The 17,890-nt window shown below is 37.6% G+C and overlaps 1 protein-coding gene across 1 annotated transcript; it reads right to left on the bottom strand.

Moving 5' to 3' along the window:
- Positions 1–206: 206 nt before the first annotated feature.
- Positions 207–17,548, bottom strand: trpv1 (transient receptor potential cation channel, subfamily V, member 1). The gene is made up of 16 exons (XM_057357209.1): positions 17,433–17,548; positions 15,227–15,460; positions 14,840–14,997; positions 14,599–14,751; positions 14,346–14,483; positions 13,648–13,946; positions 13,033–13,203; positions 12,737–12,892; positions 11,969–12,064; positions 11,780–11,850; positions 11,526–11,691; positions 11,327–11,393; positions 8,398–8,714; positions 8,064–8,185; positions 2,494–2,600; positions 207–2,365 (listed from the first exon to the last, which is right to left on the bottom strand). The coding sequence occupies exons 2-16, from the start codon at positions 15,415–15,417 to the stop codon at positions 2,250–2,252; spliced, it is 2,328 nt and encodes a 775-aa protein (XP_057213192.1). The 5' UTR covers positions 15,418–15,460; positions 17,433–17,548; the 3' UTR covers positions 207–2,249.
- Positions 17,549–17,890: the final 342 nt, after the last annotated feature.

Here is a 17,890-nt window from a genome sequence, read left to right on the forward strand (position 1 = left end):
CCAGTTTTCATATTTCATATTTTTTGTTGAAATTTTGTTAGTAGTTCACAGAATTAAACAAAATGATCATTTTACCTCAACACATACAGTACCTATAAATAGTACATTTTAAAATGGTCTCTTAATTCTTTCTGCAGCTGTATATCAGTAGCCTACATAACCTATAAAATAAAATAAAAAATAATGATGCTTTCATTTTGAGTATAAAATTGTATTTCATTTTTATTTATATATCACTTTTCACAATACAAATTGTTTAAAAGCATTTACATGAAATGTACATGCAGCTATTTGTTTATGATAATTATCTACAGTGTGTGTGTAAGAGTCTAATACTTATTTTGTTAACATGCTAAATGTTTGTGTCATAACGATGTTATTATCCCTGAGAGAAAGTGATATAGGGCATAAGCACGCCAAATTTTTATTATAATCTAAAAAATCTACATTCTGAGGGACAGCTATTTCTTCTCAGTGTGAGCTCACCGTTCCCCTTGCTGTCTCTGTTTAACAGCTGTCGCACAAACGCATGATTGCCTGTCGCTATTTTATTGGCTCTTCATCAAAGCGACGCAGAGCCAGGAAGTGACGCAGCCCTGGCACTTTGTCTGGGATTTGAGGCGTCTAGCGCGTATGGAAATGTAAGTTATATAAAGAGTAGCACAGCAGGACAGACGCGATCTGGGGTTACAGCACTTTAACTCGGCGGGGCGCAGTAAAATAATGGCGACAGGGGACGTGACCCGTCACTGAAATAATGAGCATTGAACTTTAATGGCCAGTAAATTAAGTAAAGAAGGCCTGGCGAGGACACATTCAAATGAAATGGCTGTGAGAATGCAACAGGACAGAAAGCACACAATCACCGTACTAGTTTAACAGAGACGCAATGCTGTTATTGTGGATGTCAGATACATTGTGACGTCCTTTGGCGTTTGTCAGTTCTGGGTGCCTCATTAGTCGTGAGAAACACCACAAGAGGGCAACATGCAAACATTTGTCACAATGCCCTATACGAACATCTACCTAATGATATACTGCTGGGTCGTATTATATTGGGATTGTTTTACATTGTTTGTAATATTTAATTTGAAGGTTATTGCTTAGAGTTGCTGATCTTCAAAACGTACGTAGGGAAATGAACCATAGTTTTATTATAGAAGAAAACGTAGTAGGCTAATGCTGGCAGATTGATTACCACCATAGATTTACTACACATACCTATAAACTATGGTTATAGTTACCATGGTTAATTTCGTGTTCATGTAAAAAGTCCCCGTTGCAAACATTTATGCAATATACAAAAGTGAAGTTTAAAGAGAAGTTTTAACCAATAAAAAGTCATTTGAAGGGGGACCCTGTTTTTATCTCCTATAAATCATCTAAACGGATTACACGTTAATTCCTTAGGTTGAATACTATGACGATAAATCAGTAGCAAAACTTGAAAGCGTGTAGATTTTAATTTGTGAACTTGTAAAGTAAGTATTTGTACCTGTACACTCACCGCCCCAATGTGAAAACTTGTAAAATAACAAACTGAAGTTAAATGTTGAGATTTGACTCGTTGACACAACTCACAAATCTGTCTTCTGAATTTGAAGTTGCAGAAAAATACTCACAAATGTGTAACATGGCATTTACAAAACACATGTTACAAAATACATAATTTACACTTTTTCCTATATTCAGATTTGAATTGCAACCACAAATAGCCATCTACAACCTCTCAAATCTGTCACTGCAGTTTCAAATCTTCCCGCCTTGACTTTTGCTACTACTTTCGCGATAAACCCGTTGCAAAACTAACTTGTGCACTTGTGCAGCTCAGAGGCGAGAGATTTGAAACTGCAGTGACAGGTTTGAGAGGTTGCAGATGCTTATTTGTGGTTGCAATTCAAATCTGAATCTAGTTAAACGTGTAAATTATGTATTTTGTAAATGCCAGTTTACACATGTGTGTTGTGTCCACGACCACGAGTGCAAATCTCAACATTCAACTTCAGTTTTTCATTTTACAAGTTTTCACATTGGGGTTGTGAGTGTACATTTTAGTGTACAGGTACAAATACTTACTTTACAAGTTCACAAATTAAAATCTACATGCTTTCAAGTTTTGCTACTGATTTATCGTCATAGAATACTTTCAAACAGCTTGTTCAATACTTTTAAAGCAGCCTGGCGTACCATATATTTTACACAGTCACCGGTGATTCAACATAGTGGTGTTGTTGTTCATGATGAGTCCATCAGGGGGCGCTAGAGACTTCAGCTAGAGGACTGAGCTCGTGTGCATCACTGCGTTGCGTTTGTCTTTGTGTCCACCGCTTACTGAAAGTTGGGAGGAGTCCAAGCCGGCTGAACTCTGTGAAAACATTATATATAACGAATTTAAATCAAAAGCAAAATGTGCAGTGTTAGACAGATGGTAATAAGGTTCTTTTTTTCTACTGAATCATTAAATAACTGAAATATATGTTCATTGCTGGCTACCTCTTTTGGGTTTAGGTGGTGACGGTTCAGGCATGGCTAAATTCCCAGGATCCTCATTGATTATACCGAGGTTTCTGTTCCATTGGTTCCAGTTAACTTCCTCCACACTGAAAGATACAGAGAGGAGACATGAACCAATTATTGCTACTGTTTCACTCTTATCTGCCTGACCGTAACACAGATCACAGGCTAAGAGTGTATCTATCTAAAATAAAGGCAAGTGGAAACTTACATGAAAGTATACAAGATTTCTAGTTTTTTCAGATTAGGGCTGCCCCCGACTAAAGATTTTCCTAGTCGACTAGTAGTCCTTCATTTCAGCAATTAGTCGAATAATCGCACAGTTATGATATTAACATAATTACTTGCGTATATATACAAGGAAAAGAATAGTCTAAATTTACCGGCTGAGAAAATATGTTTTTAACACTTCCATATTACAGAGAAATGCTAAATCATAATAATTAAGTGTTTAAAGTATAAATTAAGCGCTTAAAGGGACACATAAATGAGCCGCAGTTATAATTTACAGTTATAATTATCATGTGTTGGAAAAACAGCAAGGAGACTGCCTGTACATTTAAATAATTTATTAACAAAAATACAAACTATAACATCAGTTACATGCCAAATGAACTTGCCAACAAAATAACCATAAACATAAAACACCCTTTTGAATAAAATAAACTGGAAATTTCGTTCTTTTTTAAAGGGAACAAATAAATAAATAAAACAAATAAATAAACATACCGCAAACGGCAACTCTTTAAAATATAAGTACAAAATAAAATATTAAGTAGAAAAAGAGTAAAAAGTACAAATAAAGTAAATAATAAAAGAAAAAAACTGGCCTATGGACAAGTCATAAATAACTTTTTGCAAGCAAGGCAAACAAAATAAATAAATAGCAAAAACAACTGAAAAAATATATTGAAGAGGGAAATTAACGAAAACGAACGAACGAATAAACTTAGCAAACGCCAAACCTTAGAATAAAAAACAACAGGCTACAAACAAATACGTTTTTGTACAAAACAACGCAAACAAATAAAAAGCCTATAAGTTCTTTGCTTAAATGGTTTAGAACAAATATATTTTAAACAAAACGTGGAGCAAATAATTCAAACAAAACGAATACAAATCAAATGGAAACATTCAAGGAAAATATCAGCGCAAACTGCCATATAAAGCCGACGGATGAGTCTTGACCTGAAACAACGAATAGAAAAATCAGCAGAGGCGGATTAACCATATGGGCAATTGGGCAAGTGCCCAGGGGCACCAAGACTTTAGGGGCACCAAATAAACCAGCAATACAAAATATATATTTTTTATAAATGTACATAAGCACTTGTTTTTTAAGACTTAAGTCACGCATCTGCGCTAAATAGGCGTGGCACCATGTGCGGGAATACCCCCACTTTCAAATAAAAATGGTTCTGTCCTCCGCACTTTTTCGACACACCTCCGCCAAAATTCCCGCCCATGTTATCTGGTTAGTTACATAGATTTGAGTGAATTACCATTCAGCCAATCACGAGTGACTGCTATGAGGCGAGATGTCTTTTGTGTACACTTAAATCTTCAAACAGATGGAAGCAGGAACGATGCAGAGCGCATTGTTGTAGCGGAGACTAAAAATGCGGGGATTAGCACTGATTAATAAAGGTATATATACATGGCATGCGTCAGAAATAAGATGTTATAGTGCCGATAATGTATGCTAATAATAGTACGTGGAGGTAAGGCCACTATTGAAGATCCAAACCTGGGTTTTAAAGTGAAAGTGAAGAACGGTCGGTTTCATCACTATAGCAATCAATTCATACGTGTCCTTTTTAGTTGAGTACACTTTTATCTTAGTACTTATGTGATCGTTTAGTAAGAAGAATATACACATACTGTGCTTAAATAGAGAGTTTGAATAGCTGTATAGCAGTTAAAATAGTAACAATAACGTTTCATGTTATTTTTATGAATAACCTTGCTATACATTGTAATCTGGTGAATGCCACTTTGGTGAATTAAAGTCCCAATGTCCTGAAAATCTATACATTGTTCCATTGTCCCCCTAATGTGAATACATACATGCAAACTATAGTGTGTGTGTGAGTGTGTCCCTGTACCCCCATTTTGTGGCACGCACAACATTTACACCTGTTAAAAAAATGTTAGTGATTTTTTTAAATTACATCAAAACCTGAAATGTAACATTACAACAGAAAGCAGGTGCCCCTTAACTACAGTAGGCCTAATTTTTAAAAATACTTAATGGAAAATAGTTGTTTTTGTGTTATATTCTACAAAAGTGTCATGTTAATGTATAATTCTTGTAAAATAGTATATTGTAAATTGCTGAGTTTCATTCTTATAAAATATTTTAATATTATAAATCTTTTAATGAGTGGATTCTTGGGGGGGGCACCTCTGGGGCTGTTGCCCAGGGGCACCATGAGGTCTTAATACGCCTCTGAAAATCAGTCTGAAGTTTCCAAACAGAATAAAAACAACCTCTATATGATATAAAATCGAATAAATAAAAATAAAAAACAGATAGCAAACAGAAACACTACAAAAAGGGGAAATTAAGCTAATTTACCGTCACTATTTTTCCATCAGATCTTTTTTTTATATTACGCGTCAGAAACACCAGCTTGTCCACATTGTTGGGAAGAAGTGAGCTTCTTGACTTAGGCTATTCACAATGAAGCCGGCCTTCGAAAAGTTGTGCTCTGATGGTGTGGAGGGGAGGGGATACAGTGCAGGCGCTTAGCTGCTTAGCGAGCTTTGGTTATCATCCAAAATTGGATATCATCATTCCACTTGCCTTCATTTTTTTGCCATCATGTCAGCTGTCCCGAATCAACCTTTGTTTTGTCTGCCAAATACATCTTTATTTCATTCTTCTCTTCTGCATGCTCTTCCTCATAAATGGCCATCAGCATGGATATCTCGGCCTGATTTTTCTTTTTTGCTGCGGGCTCACCCTCCTCTGTAGACTGTAGTACTAATGCTGTCATGATCCCTATATTGCGCAGCTTCTGTAGATAAACTGAGGTGGGCAAACTACGGCCCCCCAAGCAATTTCATCCGGCCCGGGAGGCGGTTTTTAAATGTATTCAATAACATTGCGTTTCAGTTAGGATTTTGGTGAAAATGACTAATTTGAGGCAATACAAACAAAATCCATTAGGTGGCGCGAGTCTGCAATGCAGCATACGTGAGTAAAAATGAACAGAGAGGAGACATGTGCTATTGCGCTAGCTAGACGGACGGGTTTAAACGCTGCGTTCGCGTCTTGTGTCTTTTAAAGCGCCTCGCGCTGATGCGGGACAAGTGTTGTGAGTTTTGGTTTACTATAGCATGACATGGCAATTTCTGAAAAGCGCGTCTCGAGACACTTGCGTCCTGAGCGCTGAGAAAGAGATACGGCTGTGACGTATGGTTCTGCTGTTCTGCAATTGGTCACAATTGCTGTGAAATGCTATTAGAGAGACTGCTTTTACTTTTACAAGTCCGACTTGTGAAATGGTTCCTGTCATAGATATATGTGAGTGACCCTGGACAACAAAACCAGTCTTATGGGTCAATTTTTCGAAATTGAGATTTTTACATAATCTGAAAGCTGAAGCTATAGATATATGAGTTGTTAGAATATGACAATATCTGGCTGAGATACAACCGTTTAAAACTCAGGAATCTGAGAGCGCAAAAAAATCAAAATATTGAGAAAATTGCCTTTGAAGTTGTTAATCAGGGGCACTGTGGCAGACCATCCACTCACAGAAATAAAGTTTTTATATATTTAAGGTAGGAAATTTACAAAATATCTTCATGGAACATGATCTTTACTTAATATCCTAATGATTTTTGGCATAAAACAAAAATCGATAATTTTGACCCACACAATGTATTTTTGTCTTTTACTAAAAATGTTCCCGAGCTACTTAAGACTGGGTTTGTGATCCAGAGTCACATATATATAGTTCCCATAGTGATACTGGTGAAATATGGCATGGCTCTCAGCCAATCAGATTCAAGAACTAGAATAATTGTAAATATGGCTCACAGTGGCTACAGCATAAATTAAATTGATTAAAATTTGCAATACCAAATGTTTAACTCGTAATATTAACTAATATGTGACCCTGGACAACAAAACCAGTCTTATGGGTAAATTTTTCGAAATTGAGACGTATACTTCATCTGAAATCTGAATATATAAGCTTTCCGTTGATGTATGGTTTGTTATGATAGGACAATATTTGGATTCTAAGGGTGCAAAAAAATCAAAATATTGAGAAAATCTCCTTTAAAGTTGTCCAAGTTAAGTCCTTACTAGCATTGCACATTACTCACAAAAATAAAGTTTTGATATATTCTCGGTAAATTTACAAAATATCTTTATGGAACATGATCTTTACTTAATATCCAAAAGATTTTTGGCATAAAAGAAAAATCAACAATTTTGACCTGTACATTGTATTTTTGGCTATTACTAAAAATGTTCCCGTGCTTTAAGACTGGTTTTGTCATCCAGGGTCACATATTACAATGTTTTATTTTTAAAACTGAATATTACACATCTGATTTCTAGTATGTACATGTATAACCCGTGATATGCACAAAGGGTAGAGGTGCAGAAAAGTATTAGTGATGGTGGTTTTTCTTTTTTAAATATAAAAGAGTTACATCAGATCAGATATTTACTGCATTTTAAAAGCAATAAATTCAATATTGATCAGAATTAAGAATTAACAGTCCCATTTCTCATGTGGCCCCTTGGGATTAATTGCACACCCCTGAATTAGAAGAATATTTGAAACAATGTCAAGAATAAAAATTATGTATACTGTAAATTATTATAATAATGTGTCTTATGACAGTGTGCAAATGTTTTGCCATTTTTTTCAATACAAAAGTGTTTATAAAACACAGGGTAGAAGGAATTGCATGCACATACACTACAGTAGTTATCAAATTTCAGTTTTGAATAACTAAAAAAAGATTTGATTTAATTTAATATGCAAATAATATGCGACCCTTAACAAGGATTCGAAAACTTGATGTGGCCCTCCAGGTAAAAAGTTTGCCCACCCCTGCTGTAGAGTATGCACCTTCTCGTTTGTCAGTGTCAAGGAATGACAAGCTCTTAAAACGTGGGTCTAAGGCTGCAGCTTGTGTATAAATGTTGGTCGCGAGATTTCCCGTCAATTCCCATCTCTTGTCAATTTCTTCTGCGAGTCGTATCTTCAGTGCTTTTGTGGTCAGGCTGTCATCATCGCGTAGCACCAAATGGCGTCTCTTCGTATTTATTAACATAGGCACTGCTCGCGTTGATCTCGCGTTGTTTCTTTTGATGTCATACACTGACCAAGCTGCGCAGCGCCGTGAAATTTTAACGCGCATACTGACTGCATGACGTCACATGAGTTTTTTATTTAATTTTCGCAACTAACCGACCAATGAAAACGTATTCGACCAAGCCTCCTTCACATCGACTAACGTTTAGTCGACTATTTGGGGCAGCCCTAAATCAGATCTGGTTCACTATCTATAATAGCTGTCACCTGAAACACCAGCGTTGATCCGGTTCTTGTCCTTCACCCAGATCTTTCTCTTCCCCAAAGCGCAGCCTTTTTTTCAGACAGCGAGGAAGAAACCATTCCATGTCCAAGATGGTCATTGCACGCTATGACACAACAGAATGGCACAAGAACAACAATCTTATTAAATGCCCTATTAAACAACTGAAATTACAAATCATGCCAAATCTTGTCTTGGTGACTCATGCTCATAATAACTAGTGTTCATTTATAACTTCAAATCTAAATTTATTAGCAAATGCAGAAATGAACAACGATTGTGCTGTCAAAGTTACAGCATTGCATGAATCGTTTTTACCTGTAGTTTCCAGATACTAGTGCTCTCTTTATGTGTATCCTCCACGCTTTTATTCATCAGAGCGATCAGCATGTTTAGCAGCAGAATGTATGTCAACACTATATACAAGATCATCAGCACATAAAACACAGTCTGATATTTATACTGGTCTGTGAACTCCAGATCTCCCATGCCAATGGCAAACTTAAACAACTCTAGAGTAGTGCGGTAGATGTTATCATATTCTGGTTTCACGCAGTCTCCAGTTGAATTTTGAAGAGGTTTGAAAAAGGTACGGCTCTTCTGTCTAGGTTTACCATCAAGAAGAGTCACCACAGCTGTTGAGTAACATAAACAGTTCATTAGCATAGTTGAAAAGGTGTTACACATTAAAACTGAATACTGAATGAATAGAAGAAATTAGGAAGTACACTCTTAAAAAAAATAGAGCTATATAGCAGTAAAAGCAGTTCTTGGCTCGTAATCATAGGGGTACCACTTTTAGTGCTATATAGAACCATATCTTGGTGCTTTAGTGGTTCTTCAGCGGTTCTTTGGGATGACTTAGGTGCTATATAGAACCATACCGGAGCTTAGCAGGTTCGTTAACAGTGGTGCTGTATGGTTCTTCAGCGGTTCTATATAGCATGTTATGATCCGGGTCTCTCGGGGCATGTGTCCTGCGGGGGGGGGGGGGGGTCTTGGGGTACTTTGTTTTGTCGAAAACGTGGAGTGCCGTTTGACAGCTCTCCACATGTCCGGTGTCTGCGTCATCTGCCCCGCCCTCGTGTTTCCCTGTCGGGCTTTCCTCACTCACTGGTTTTCATCACTCACACCTATAGCTCCTTCTCTGATTAGTACTCTCCCCTGCTCTCTTATTTACCCCACACCTGTAGCCAATCCTTAGTTTGCAGATTTCCCTATTTATTCCCTCTTGTCTAGTGTCAGCTCGTTGTGTTTGTTTCAGACCTGCCTGACAAACAGTGTCTAAGTCTTGTCATAGTTATTGCTCCAGTCACAGTCACAGTCATAGTCATAGTTATAGTTATTCCTCAGTTTTTTCAGTCATAGTCATAGTTTTCTGTCTTGGTCCTAGTTCCATTAGTTTTCTCTCTTGTTTTGCTCCAGTGCCTTGGTTTTCTACACTTCCTCATTGTTTTGCCCCTCAGTCTTCGCTGGCGCCCCGGACCTCTCTGCAACACACTTCCAGACTTCTCTCCCCTCGGGACGGTACCTGGCAGCACTGAGCTCTCATCAGGTTTGAACCAACCATACTTCTCACTCTTCTCCGGCGGATAGAAACCTCCGGGACGGAGGTGCGTCTCTCTCGTGGATACCGCCGGGCTGAGGCGGTTCCCCACAGACTCTCGCGGCTCCCAGAGGACAGAGTGGGACTAGAAGGAATCTTGTGCTTACTGGGCGGTGCTGCTGGTGCCTGGAAACTGATTTCTCCCTTTTTGCCCTGTATTTAATAAAGTTCTCATTACCTGCAATTGAATCCCCGTCTCCTCTCTGACAGTCATGACAATAGCACCTCAGTCATCCCAAAGAACCACTGAAGCACCAAGATATGGCTCTATATAGCACTTAAAGTGTTTGCCCCATGATTACGAGCCAAGAACCACTTTTAGTTCTACACTGAACAAAAATATAAACGCAACACTTTTGTTTTTGCCCCCATTTTTCATGAGCTGTACTCAAAGATTTAAGACTTTTTCTATGGACACAAAAGGCCTATTTCTCTCAAATATTGTTCACAAATCTGTCTAAATCTGTGTTGGTGAGCACTTGCTGAGATAATCCATCCACCTCACAGGTTTGGCATATCAAGATGCTGATTAGACAGCATGATTATTGCACAGGTGTGCCTTAGGCTGGCCACAATAAAAGGCCACTCTAAAATGTGCAGTTTTATCACACAGCAAAATGCCACAGATGTCGCAAGTTTTTAGGGAGCGAGCAGTTGGCATGCTGACTGCAGGAATGTCCACCAGAGCTGTTGCCCGTGAATTGAATGTTCATTTCTCTACCATAAGCCGTCTCCAAAGGTGTTTCAGAGAATTTGGCAGTATATCCAACCGGCCTCATAACCACAGACCACGTGTAACCACACCAGCCCAGGACCTCCACATCCAGCATCTTCACCTCCAAGATCGGAGACCAGCCACCCGGACAGCTGCTGCAACAATCGGTTTGCATAAACAAAGAATTTCTGCACAAACTGTCATAAACTGTCTCAGGGAAGCTCATCTGCACGCTCGTTGTCCTCATCGGGGTCTCGACCTGACTGCAGTTCGTTGTCGTAACCAACTTGAGTGGGCAAATGCTCACATACGATGGCATCTGGCACTTTGGAAAGGTGCTCTCTTCACGGATGAATCCTGGTTTTCACTGTACAGGGCAGATGGTAGACAGCTTGTATGGCGTCGTGTGGGTGAGCCATAACCCTAACCCAGCCATTGAAGAGGAGTGGACCAACATTCCACAGGCCACAATATACAACCTGATCAATTCTATGTGAAGGAGATGTGTTGCACTGCGTGAGGCAAATGGTGGTCACACCAGATACTGACTGGTTTTCGTACCCCCCAGACCCCCCCAATACAGTAAAACTGCACATTTTAGAGTGGCCTTTTATTGTGGTCAGCCTAAGGCACACCTGTAAAATAATCATGCTGTCTAATCAGCATCTTGATATGCCACACCTGTGAGGTGGATGGATTATCTCGGCAAAGGAGAAGTGCTCACTAACACAGGTTTAGACAGATTTGTGAACAATATTTGAGAGAAATAGGCCTTTTGTGTACATAGAAAAAGTCTTAGATCTTTGAGTTCAGCTCATGAAAAATGGGGGCAAAAACAAAAGTGTTGCGTTTATAATTTTGTTCAGTGTATATAGCACCATTTTTTTAGAGTGTATATTATTAGGCGGTGCAAGTAAGGGCGATACCTGCAGAGAATCCAATGAGAAAGACCATGTACACAACAAGGAATCTCCGAATTTCTCCAAGAATCATCTGGCAACGATCAAAAGGTGTAAGAACTTTATTAAACATTTTATGCTTTGGGTACACCAAACATACTTGAATCTACTTTGTACGTCAAATGCAGAGAATGAGAGAGGATTGGACAAACAGAGATAAAATTACCTTTTGTATCATGACACTGTAGATTCCCATAAATTTGGATCCTCTGGAGAAGTAGAGCAGATTCACCCAGCTCAAAGCAAGACTCAAAACCAGAAATGCCAGGTATTCATCTTGACCACAAATGTACAGTACAGCACACACCAGGAAGAGCACGGCCTGCAGTAAACTAAGGCCACACAAAGCCTGTTTAGTTAAAATGACTAAGACATAAAAGCTCTGAAGTTGTTTACACAGAAGAGTGTCAAGAAACTCACAAAAGGTGATCAGTGTATCCGTCTATCAACAGGGACTGAAATCTTGGACGCTTCCTAATCAAATCTACTACCTTAAAAGAGAAAAGCATTCATTAGTTTCTGTGGGAGGTTTAGTTTTTGATTTTTTATGTGAATTGTATGATCTCGGTGGTGAACTCTTAAACCAAAAGCATTAAGTGGAAAACATACCCCTCTGAAAAAGAAGTAAACGGCTCCAGTGGAGGTTATAATATGTCCTGCTAAAAACCGCTTGTGCTCTCTTTCATCGTCATAGTAAAATGGAGGCTTCATTCAATGGCAAGCGACAGAAAGAAAGAAAAAGTCAAATATATCGATCAGACGTGACATTAAATATTTGAAGCATACATATTCACATATACAGTACATTTTGTGATGTACTGTATGTTTAATGGCACAAAATACTTGCACCTAATTCAAAACGTGATAAGTTTTGACGCAAAACTACTCACTAATGTAGTGAAACTAACATGTGTATGTGCACTGGTTTGACCTACACTACGAGGGATACAATTATACAACCCAGCACAAACGTTTTGGTTCCCAAAACGTTAGGGGAATGTTAGTTTTTGGTTCCCATAATGTTATTTCTAAGTTTTTCTTAAATGTTCTTGGTTATCCAGGAAAGTTTTCCTTACGGAAATAGAATGTTCTGGGAACCAAAAATAACATTACCCTAACGTTCTGGGAACCAAAAATTGTAAGATGGGTTGTTCCCCTAATGTTTCCCTAACGTTATAAGAACATAAAACTTTTATAACATTATAAAACATCTTATTTCCATATGGATGACAAAAATAAACCTTAAAGAACCTTTAGGGAACCAAAAAATAACCATCAGGGAACATTCTGTCTAAGATATTTTCTGGGAATTTTACAAAAGCAGCCTGCAATGTTGTGAAAAACAACAACAAAAAAATGTGTGTGCATAGGCTGTACCGTTCCTTCTTGTCGGTAATAAGATACTGTTGTGAAGATGACAAGGTAGGCAAGGTAAAAGATAAAGTTGAAAAAAAAAATCCATTGAGCAAATCTATCCCACTTCTCTTCAAGCAGTTTATTAAGTGGCTCAATATGAAGCATCTCAAGACGGTTCTGAAATAAGATGAAGAAATCGTAAAAGTTGTTTTCAACACTCTTCATATACAACTTTTGTGTCAATAAAATGATCAAATCGAATTATGCGATTAACTTTCAAATACTAGATTGTCAGCTACAGCAATTTGTCGTCTTACAGGAATCTCGCTGCCATAGACGATTATCTTCAGCACAGAGTTCTTCTCATAGCTGTCGAGTGAGGCGAGATCATACAGTGAGGAGCACACCGGACCATATGCCCACTCTGTGATCTTCCGAGACAGCTGCCTGCAGTCTTTGAACTCCCTCTGTACAATGTGCTTAAACAGCTGTTGAACAAAAGAAAACTGAGATCAGAATGCTTGAAAAATTGTATGCAGTTATGTGAAGTGGATTTGTGAAATACATTACAGTACTTGTCTTCCATAACATAAAAAAGACAAATAAACAACTAAGCGTGTGTCTGTGACTCAGGCACTGCTGTCTGATACGATGTCTTGGATGATCGCTTGAAGGCAAATAACATCTGAAGTCATGTGAGAAACAGTCATCTATCCAAAATCAGGAACATCCAAAAACAAAACACAGAACTGGTTGTATTTTAAAAGAGCACCAATGAATCACAGTGTTTAATATATCTCTGTGTTTCGCCAAACAAACACTCTGGAACATTCAAAATGATCTGGAAAGAGGTTTTTCTTGCAAATTACAAATGGTTTTTCATTTATAAAACAACAATAGTCCCTTGTGACTGCACAGTTTGAGTCCCTTACCCCATATTTTCCAGTTTTGGCTGCGAGTTTGATAGGTGTGAGTCCCTGGTTATTCTCAATTTCCTCCAGTTTTAGTTTTGGATGGAGTTGAGCGGATTTCTTTAAGATGTGGTCATACATGGCGATGACAAACTCTGTGTTCTCAGGGCTGTTATCTGCTATTGTTACTAAAGCGTGAAGCACCATGTTTCCATGAGAATCCCTCTGCTTGACATCCACTGGCTGGTATGGGTTTTCCATCAGGAAATCCACAATGTCTGGTTGATTCGTACAAGCTGCCAGTGACAACGGCAACTCACCTGTGCAAAAATGTTGCAGAGGATATTGAAGAATTTCATTTAGACTAGACATTTTATGCATTTTGCAACATTAAATTGAATAATAACAGTTTAAGATTAACAATGCACATTGTGAAAAGTGCTATATAAATTAAATTGAATTGAATTGAAGATTACACAGTAAAATACTATTTTACAGAATTTTACTGTTTTATTTGACAGAATTTGCAGTGAAACATGTTAATTAAAAAATGGAAAATATTAACTTAACATAAATGTACAAGGTTACAAGGGTGTAAAATAACATGAAAAACATGCGTTTTACTTTAAAATATGTTTTAAAGATTTTTTCTGGCACCCAAGCTGCAGGGATATTACCGCTTTTTTATAGTGTATGCTTACAAAAGAACCAGGACCTACCAAAATAGAAACACATCCTTTCATTGGGCTGAAAGAATTTCCCACAGGCCTTAGCGTGGACATCAGCCCCTTTCTTAACCAGCATCTGTACAAACTTTGCGCTTCTCCTCTCAATGGCAACATGGAGAGCCGTCTGACCTGTGGCAAGAAGTCATTGCATAAATGGGTCTGATAACATTTTACATCTGATACTGTTGATTTATAAAATATCTAATATAAAACCCGATTATGTGAAATAACGCTATGGTCTCACCTTTGTAGAAACTGTCTGTGTAAGCAGCATTGACAAAATTCTTTAAATCTCCCATTTTCTCTGCAATGTCAAGCAGATATGCAATGGTGTCATTTTCACCGTCCTTTAAGTTTAAAAGAGCTTTGAGCAAGACTGTCTTTCCATTGGACTTATCTAAAGAAGATATAAAAAACAGAGGGGTTAAATATCGGTCTCTTCTTATATTTTAGTTTGTTGTATAATACAATTGAGATATTTTTACATTGAGAGTCAGTGAGATGTTTCATGTTTTTGTGCAGGTACTGATGTAAACCCTGCAGTTTAGACACGTCACCACGGGAAACGGCCTCAAACAGCGTCTTGATGGTAAAGGCCTCACTGTCTTTGTGAGACGGTTCCTCTTTCACTTGTCTGATTCCCCTGTGTGCGGAATTGAACCGTTAATGTTCAGAAACTATTTCCATAAGATCTTTTGAGAGCATACTGACAAATCAGATTCACCACACACACCCCAGTTGTGTTTTAACCCTTTCGTGCATGAATTATGACAACCCAAGTCAGCATCTCTTCCTGTGTTTGTTGCTCTTAGTGCATAAAGATAAGATAAAAAAATTTTGCTACACATACACTACTAAAGAGATATACTCACTTGTCAAAATGAAAATTGATTTTAATTCTGGGTGTGGCATCCACTACGTCTTCCAGGTAGTTGGAGTCCATGGGCATCTTGTCCTTACCAGGACTTTTTTTTGTGTGTTTGGCCCTCGCCCTCTCCTCTTCTGACCTGTCATCTGTCTCCAGGTGGAAAGATGTGGGATTGTTGTCTCTTGATTTACTCATAGTGAGGTCTTTGTCGTCTCACAGCTGTAGTTAAAGCTGTATGCTGCATGAAATGAATATAAGTGATTCCGTTTCATACAAATAAGATCTATGAGACTGATTCCAAAAGTGTTAAGGGTCTATCTGGGATAGTTCACCCAAAAACGAAAATTCTGTCATCATTTACTCACCCTATTGTCATTTCAAACCTGTATGACTTTCTTTATTCCGCAGAACACAAAAGAAGATATTCTTTCAAAGTTGGCAACCAAACAGTGCTAGCACCCATTCACTTCTATTGTATTGGACACAAAACAAGTGCAAGTGAATGGGTGCCAATTAACAGCATTCTTCAAAATATCTTCTTTTGTGTTCTGCGGAAAAAAAGATAAACAATAGGTTTGAGCCATTCATCGACTCTAAGGTGTGACATTAATGTTAATGTTAACTAATTATAGTAGTGTGATTTTATATGCAGTAATGGTTATAATTGCATCTAATCTGAACATACACTGTGAAAACATTGTTTTTCAGAATAAAAACTTGCCATCGTGTTTAAGGTAGTAAAAGTACTAAGGTCTTCAAAAACAGAACATTCATAATGAAGAATTGAGAACCGACTTATGTTTAGTCAGTATGTTAAATTGTCCATAAGACAGCACACATTACAGCTCTAAGAGACCTTTACTAACTAAATTATTAATATTTCTTCAAGCTCTTACTTGCTCTTTGACTCCATCCTGACAATGGATTACTATTGTCGCATCAAGAAAACCACATGCATGGAATTGCTTGTCTGACATGTTGCAGGGTTGATGTACTGGATATTCTCAGTTATAGAATATTATAACTTGGACTCTCTGTAAACGGCTCATATAAGATTACACTGAGTGGAAACAGACACTCATCCTGCATTACAGACATTGCCTGGGCAATAATGCAGCACAAGGCACAAAGCGCACAAGATTTGCGACTGGCGTTTCAAGAGAAACTGTAAGTTTTGATTTTCTTTGGTTTTGTAGGAAAATGTGCACAATACACTAACACTAAGCTTTATTTAGAAACACACGTGATCTATCTTGTGACAGTTTACCACGCATCTCTTACAATGCTGGTTCTGTGTTTTAAAGGGTTTATTTTACAATTTGTTCACAATGAAACAATTTGTTTGAACATAAAAAGGAAAAAAATACTTTGACCAATTTACACTGCATTTATTTTATACATTTTTTATTCAAATTCATTTTTGTGCAAGTAAGTTCTCTGCTGAAATGAATCATAACAATTGTCTTGTGACTCAGTAACAGGAAGTGACAGTACCAAAGAATATGCAAATCTAGTTTCAGGTTCTTTATTTAACCATAATAAACCAGTAATTAAACCTCATAAAAACATCTCAATACCTTGTCTAGGAGATACGATACTAATTTGATAAGTTATGGTAAAAGCAAATATGTAAAGTGTGCAAGTGATATAAAAGACAGAAGCAAGGTGTGGCAGGATTTTATAAATCTTTGCTGACCGAATTATCGATATCATTTTTAAGCTATATGGTCCCATCCAATGAATGCTTTGCAATAGTCTCATCAGAACATCCATTATCATACAATTTTGTCTGTAAAGATGCTGCTTGCTAATGCATTGTACAGCCATGAATATTGTGGCTTTGGCTCTCTGTAAAATGAGATGCCATTACATCACACCACACATAAAGCAACATTACACAGACTCCGTTATACACCACCGCCACACGAAAGATCCAGCATATTTTAAATCATCATTGTAGATTTAAAAAACGCTCTGAGGAAATATTTACCAGATCTCACAAGTACACGTACACTAAAAAAAAAGAACTGAAAGTATTTGGTAACTCAATAGTCTAAATAAGTGTAAAGAAACAAAACTGTCTTTTTGTCTGCCATCATAAAGTATTGTTATGATTCACTGCGTTAAATGTAAGATTTTAAAATATAGCATTTTTATTTTAAAGCCTTACATTATCAGAAGTACACATCAAAATGATCTGATCTACTCACCAATCAATGTTTGCATCAATTTTGGTAGTTTCTGTTTATATGAAGTATCCAATTTTGTTGATTCAGTTCAGGAGTTTGAGAGGCTGAACACATGGATGTTATGAACCATAGCGCTCTCTCTCTCTCGCTCTCTCTGTCTCAGAGAGGAAGAGAAAGCAAGATGTTTTGAGATCACTCAATGTCCTCGAGAAAGGCGGGTTGTATTGATTTTTAGAGTGTGATATTACATGTTTAGCTATGCCTCTGCCCGTTTACAATCAGTAAACAACTCCCCCATTTACACCAGACAACAGCCTGAGTGCCCATTTAAGTCCCAAAAGTCTTCCAGCACCTTTAAGAAATACATTTCACTTTGATCCGGTGAGATTATTTTCCATGATGTTAACTATGCTAAACAACTTTCTCCTAAATGATGTGCTGGAATACATATGTATATCCCTTTTTCTGTTTTGTTAAGA

The sequence above is a fragment of the Triplophysa rosa genome, linkage group LG2, assembly GCF_024868665.1.
Source record: "Triplophysa rosa linkage group LG2, Trosa_1v2, whole genome shotgun sequence".
NCBI lineage: Eukaryota > Metazoa > Chordata > Actinopteri > Cypriniformes > Nemacheilidae > Triplophysa > Triplophysa rosa.

What these genes read in the sequence shown, in the direction of transcription:
- trpv1 (XM_057357209.1), bottom strand. Translation starts at nt 15,417, where the DNA reads ATGAGTAAATCAAGAGACAACAATCCCACATCTTTCCACCTGGAGACA. An exon ending in CACAGACAGTTTCTACAAAG is followed by an intron (nt 14,484 to 14,598) that starts GTGAGACCATAG and finishes TTCTTGCCACAG; the next exon opens with GTCAGACGGCTCTCCATGTT. An exon ending in GGATACACTGATCACCTTTT is followed by an intron (nt 11,692 to 11,779) that starts GTGAGTTTCTTG and finishes GTGTGGCCTTAG; the next exon opens with TTTACTGCAGGCCGTGCTCT.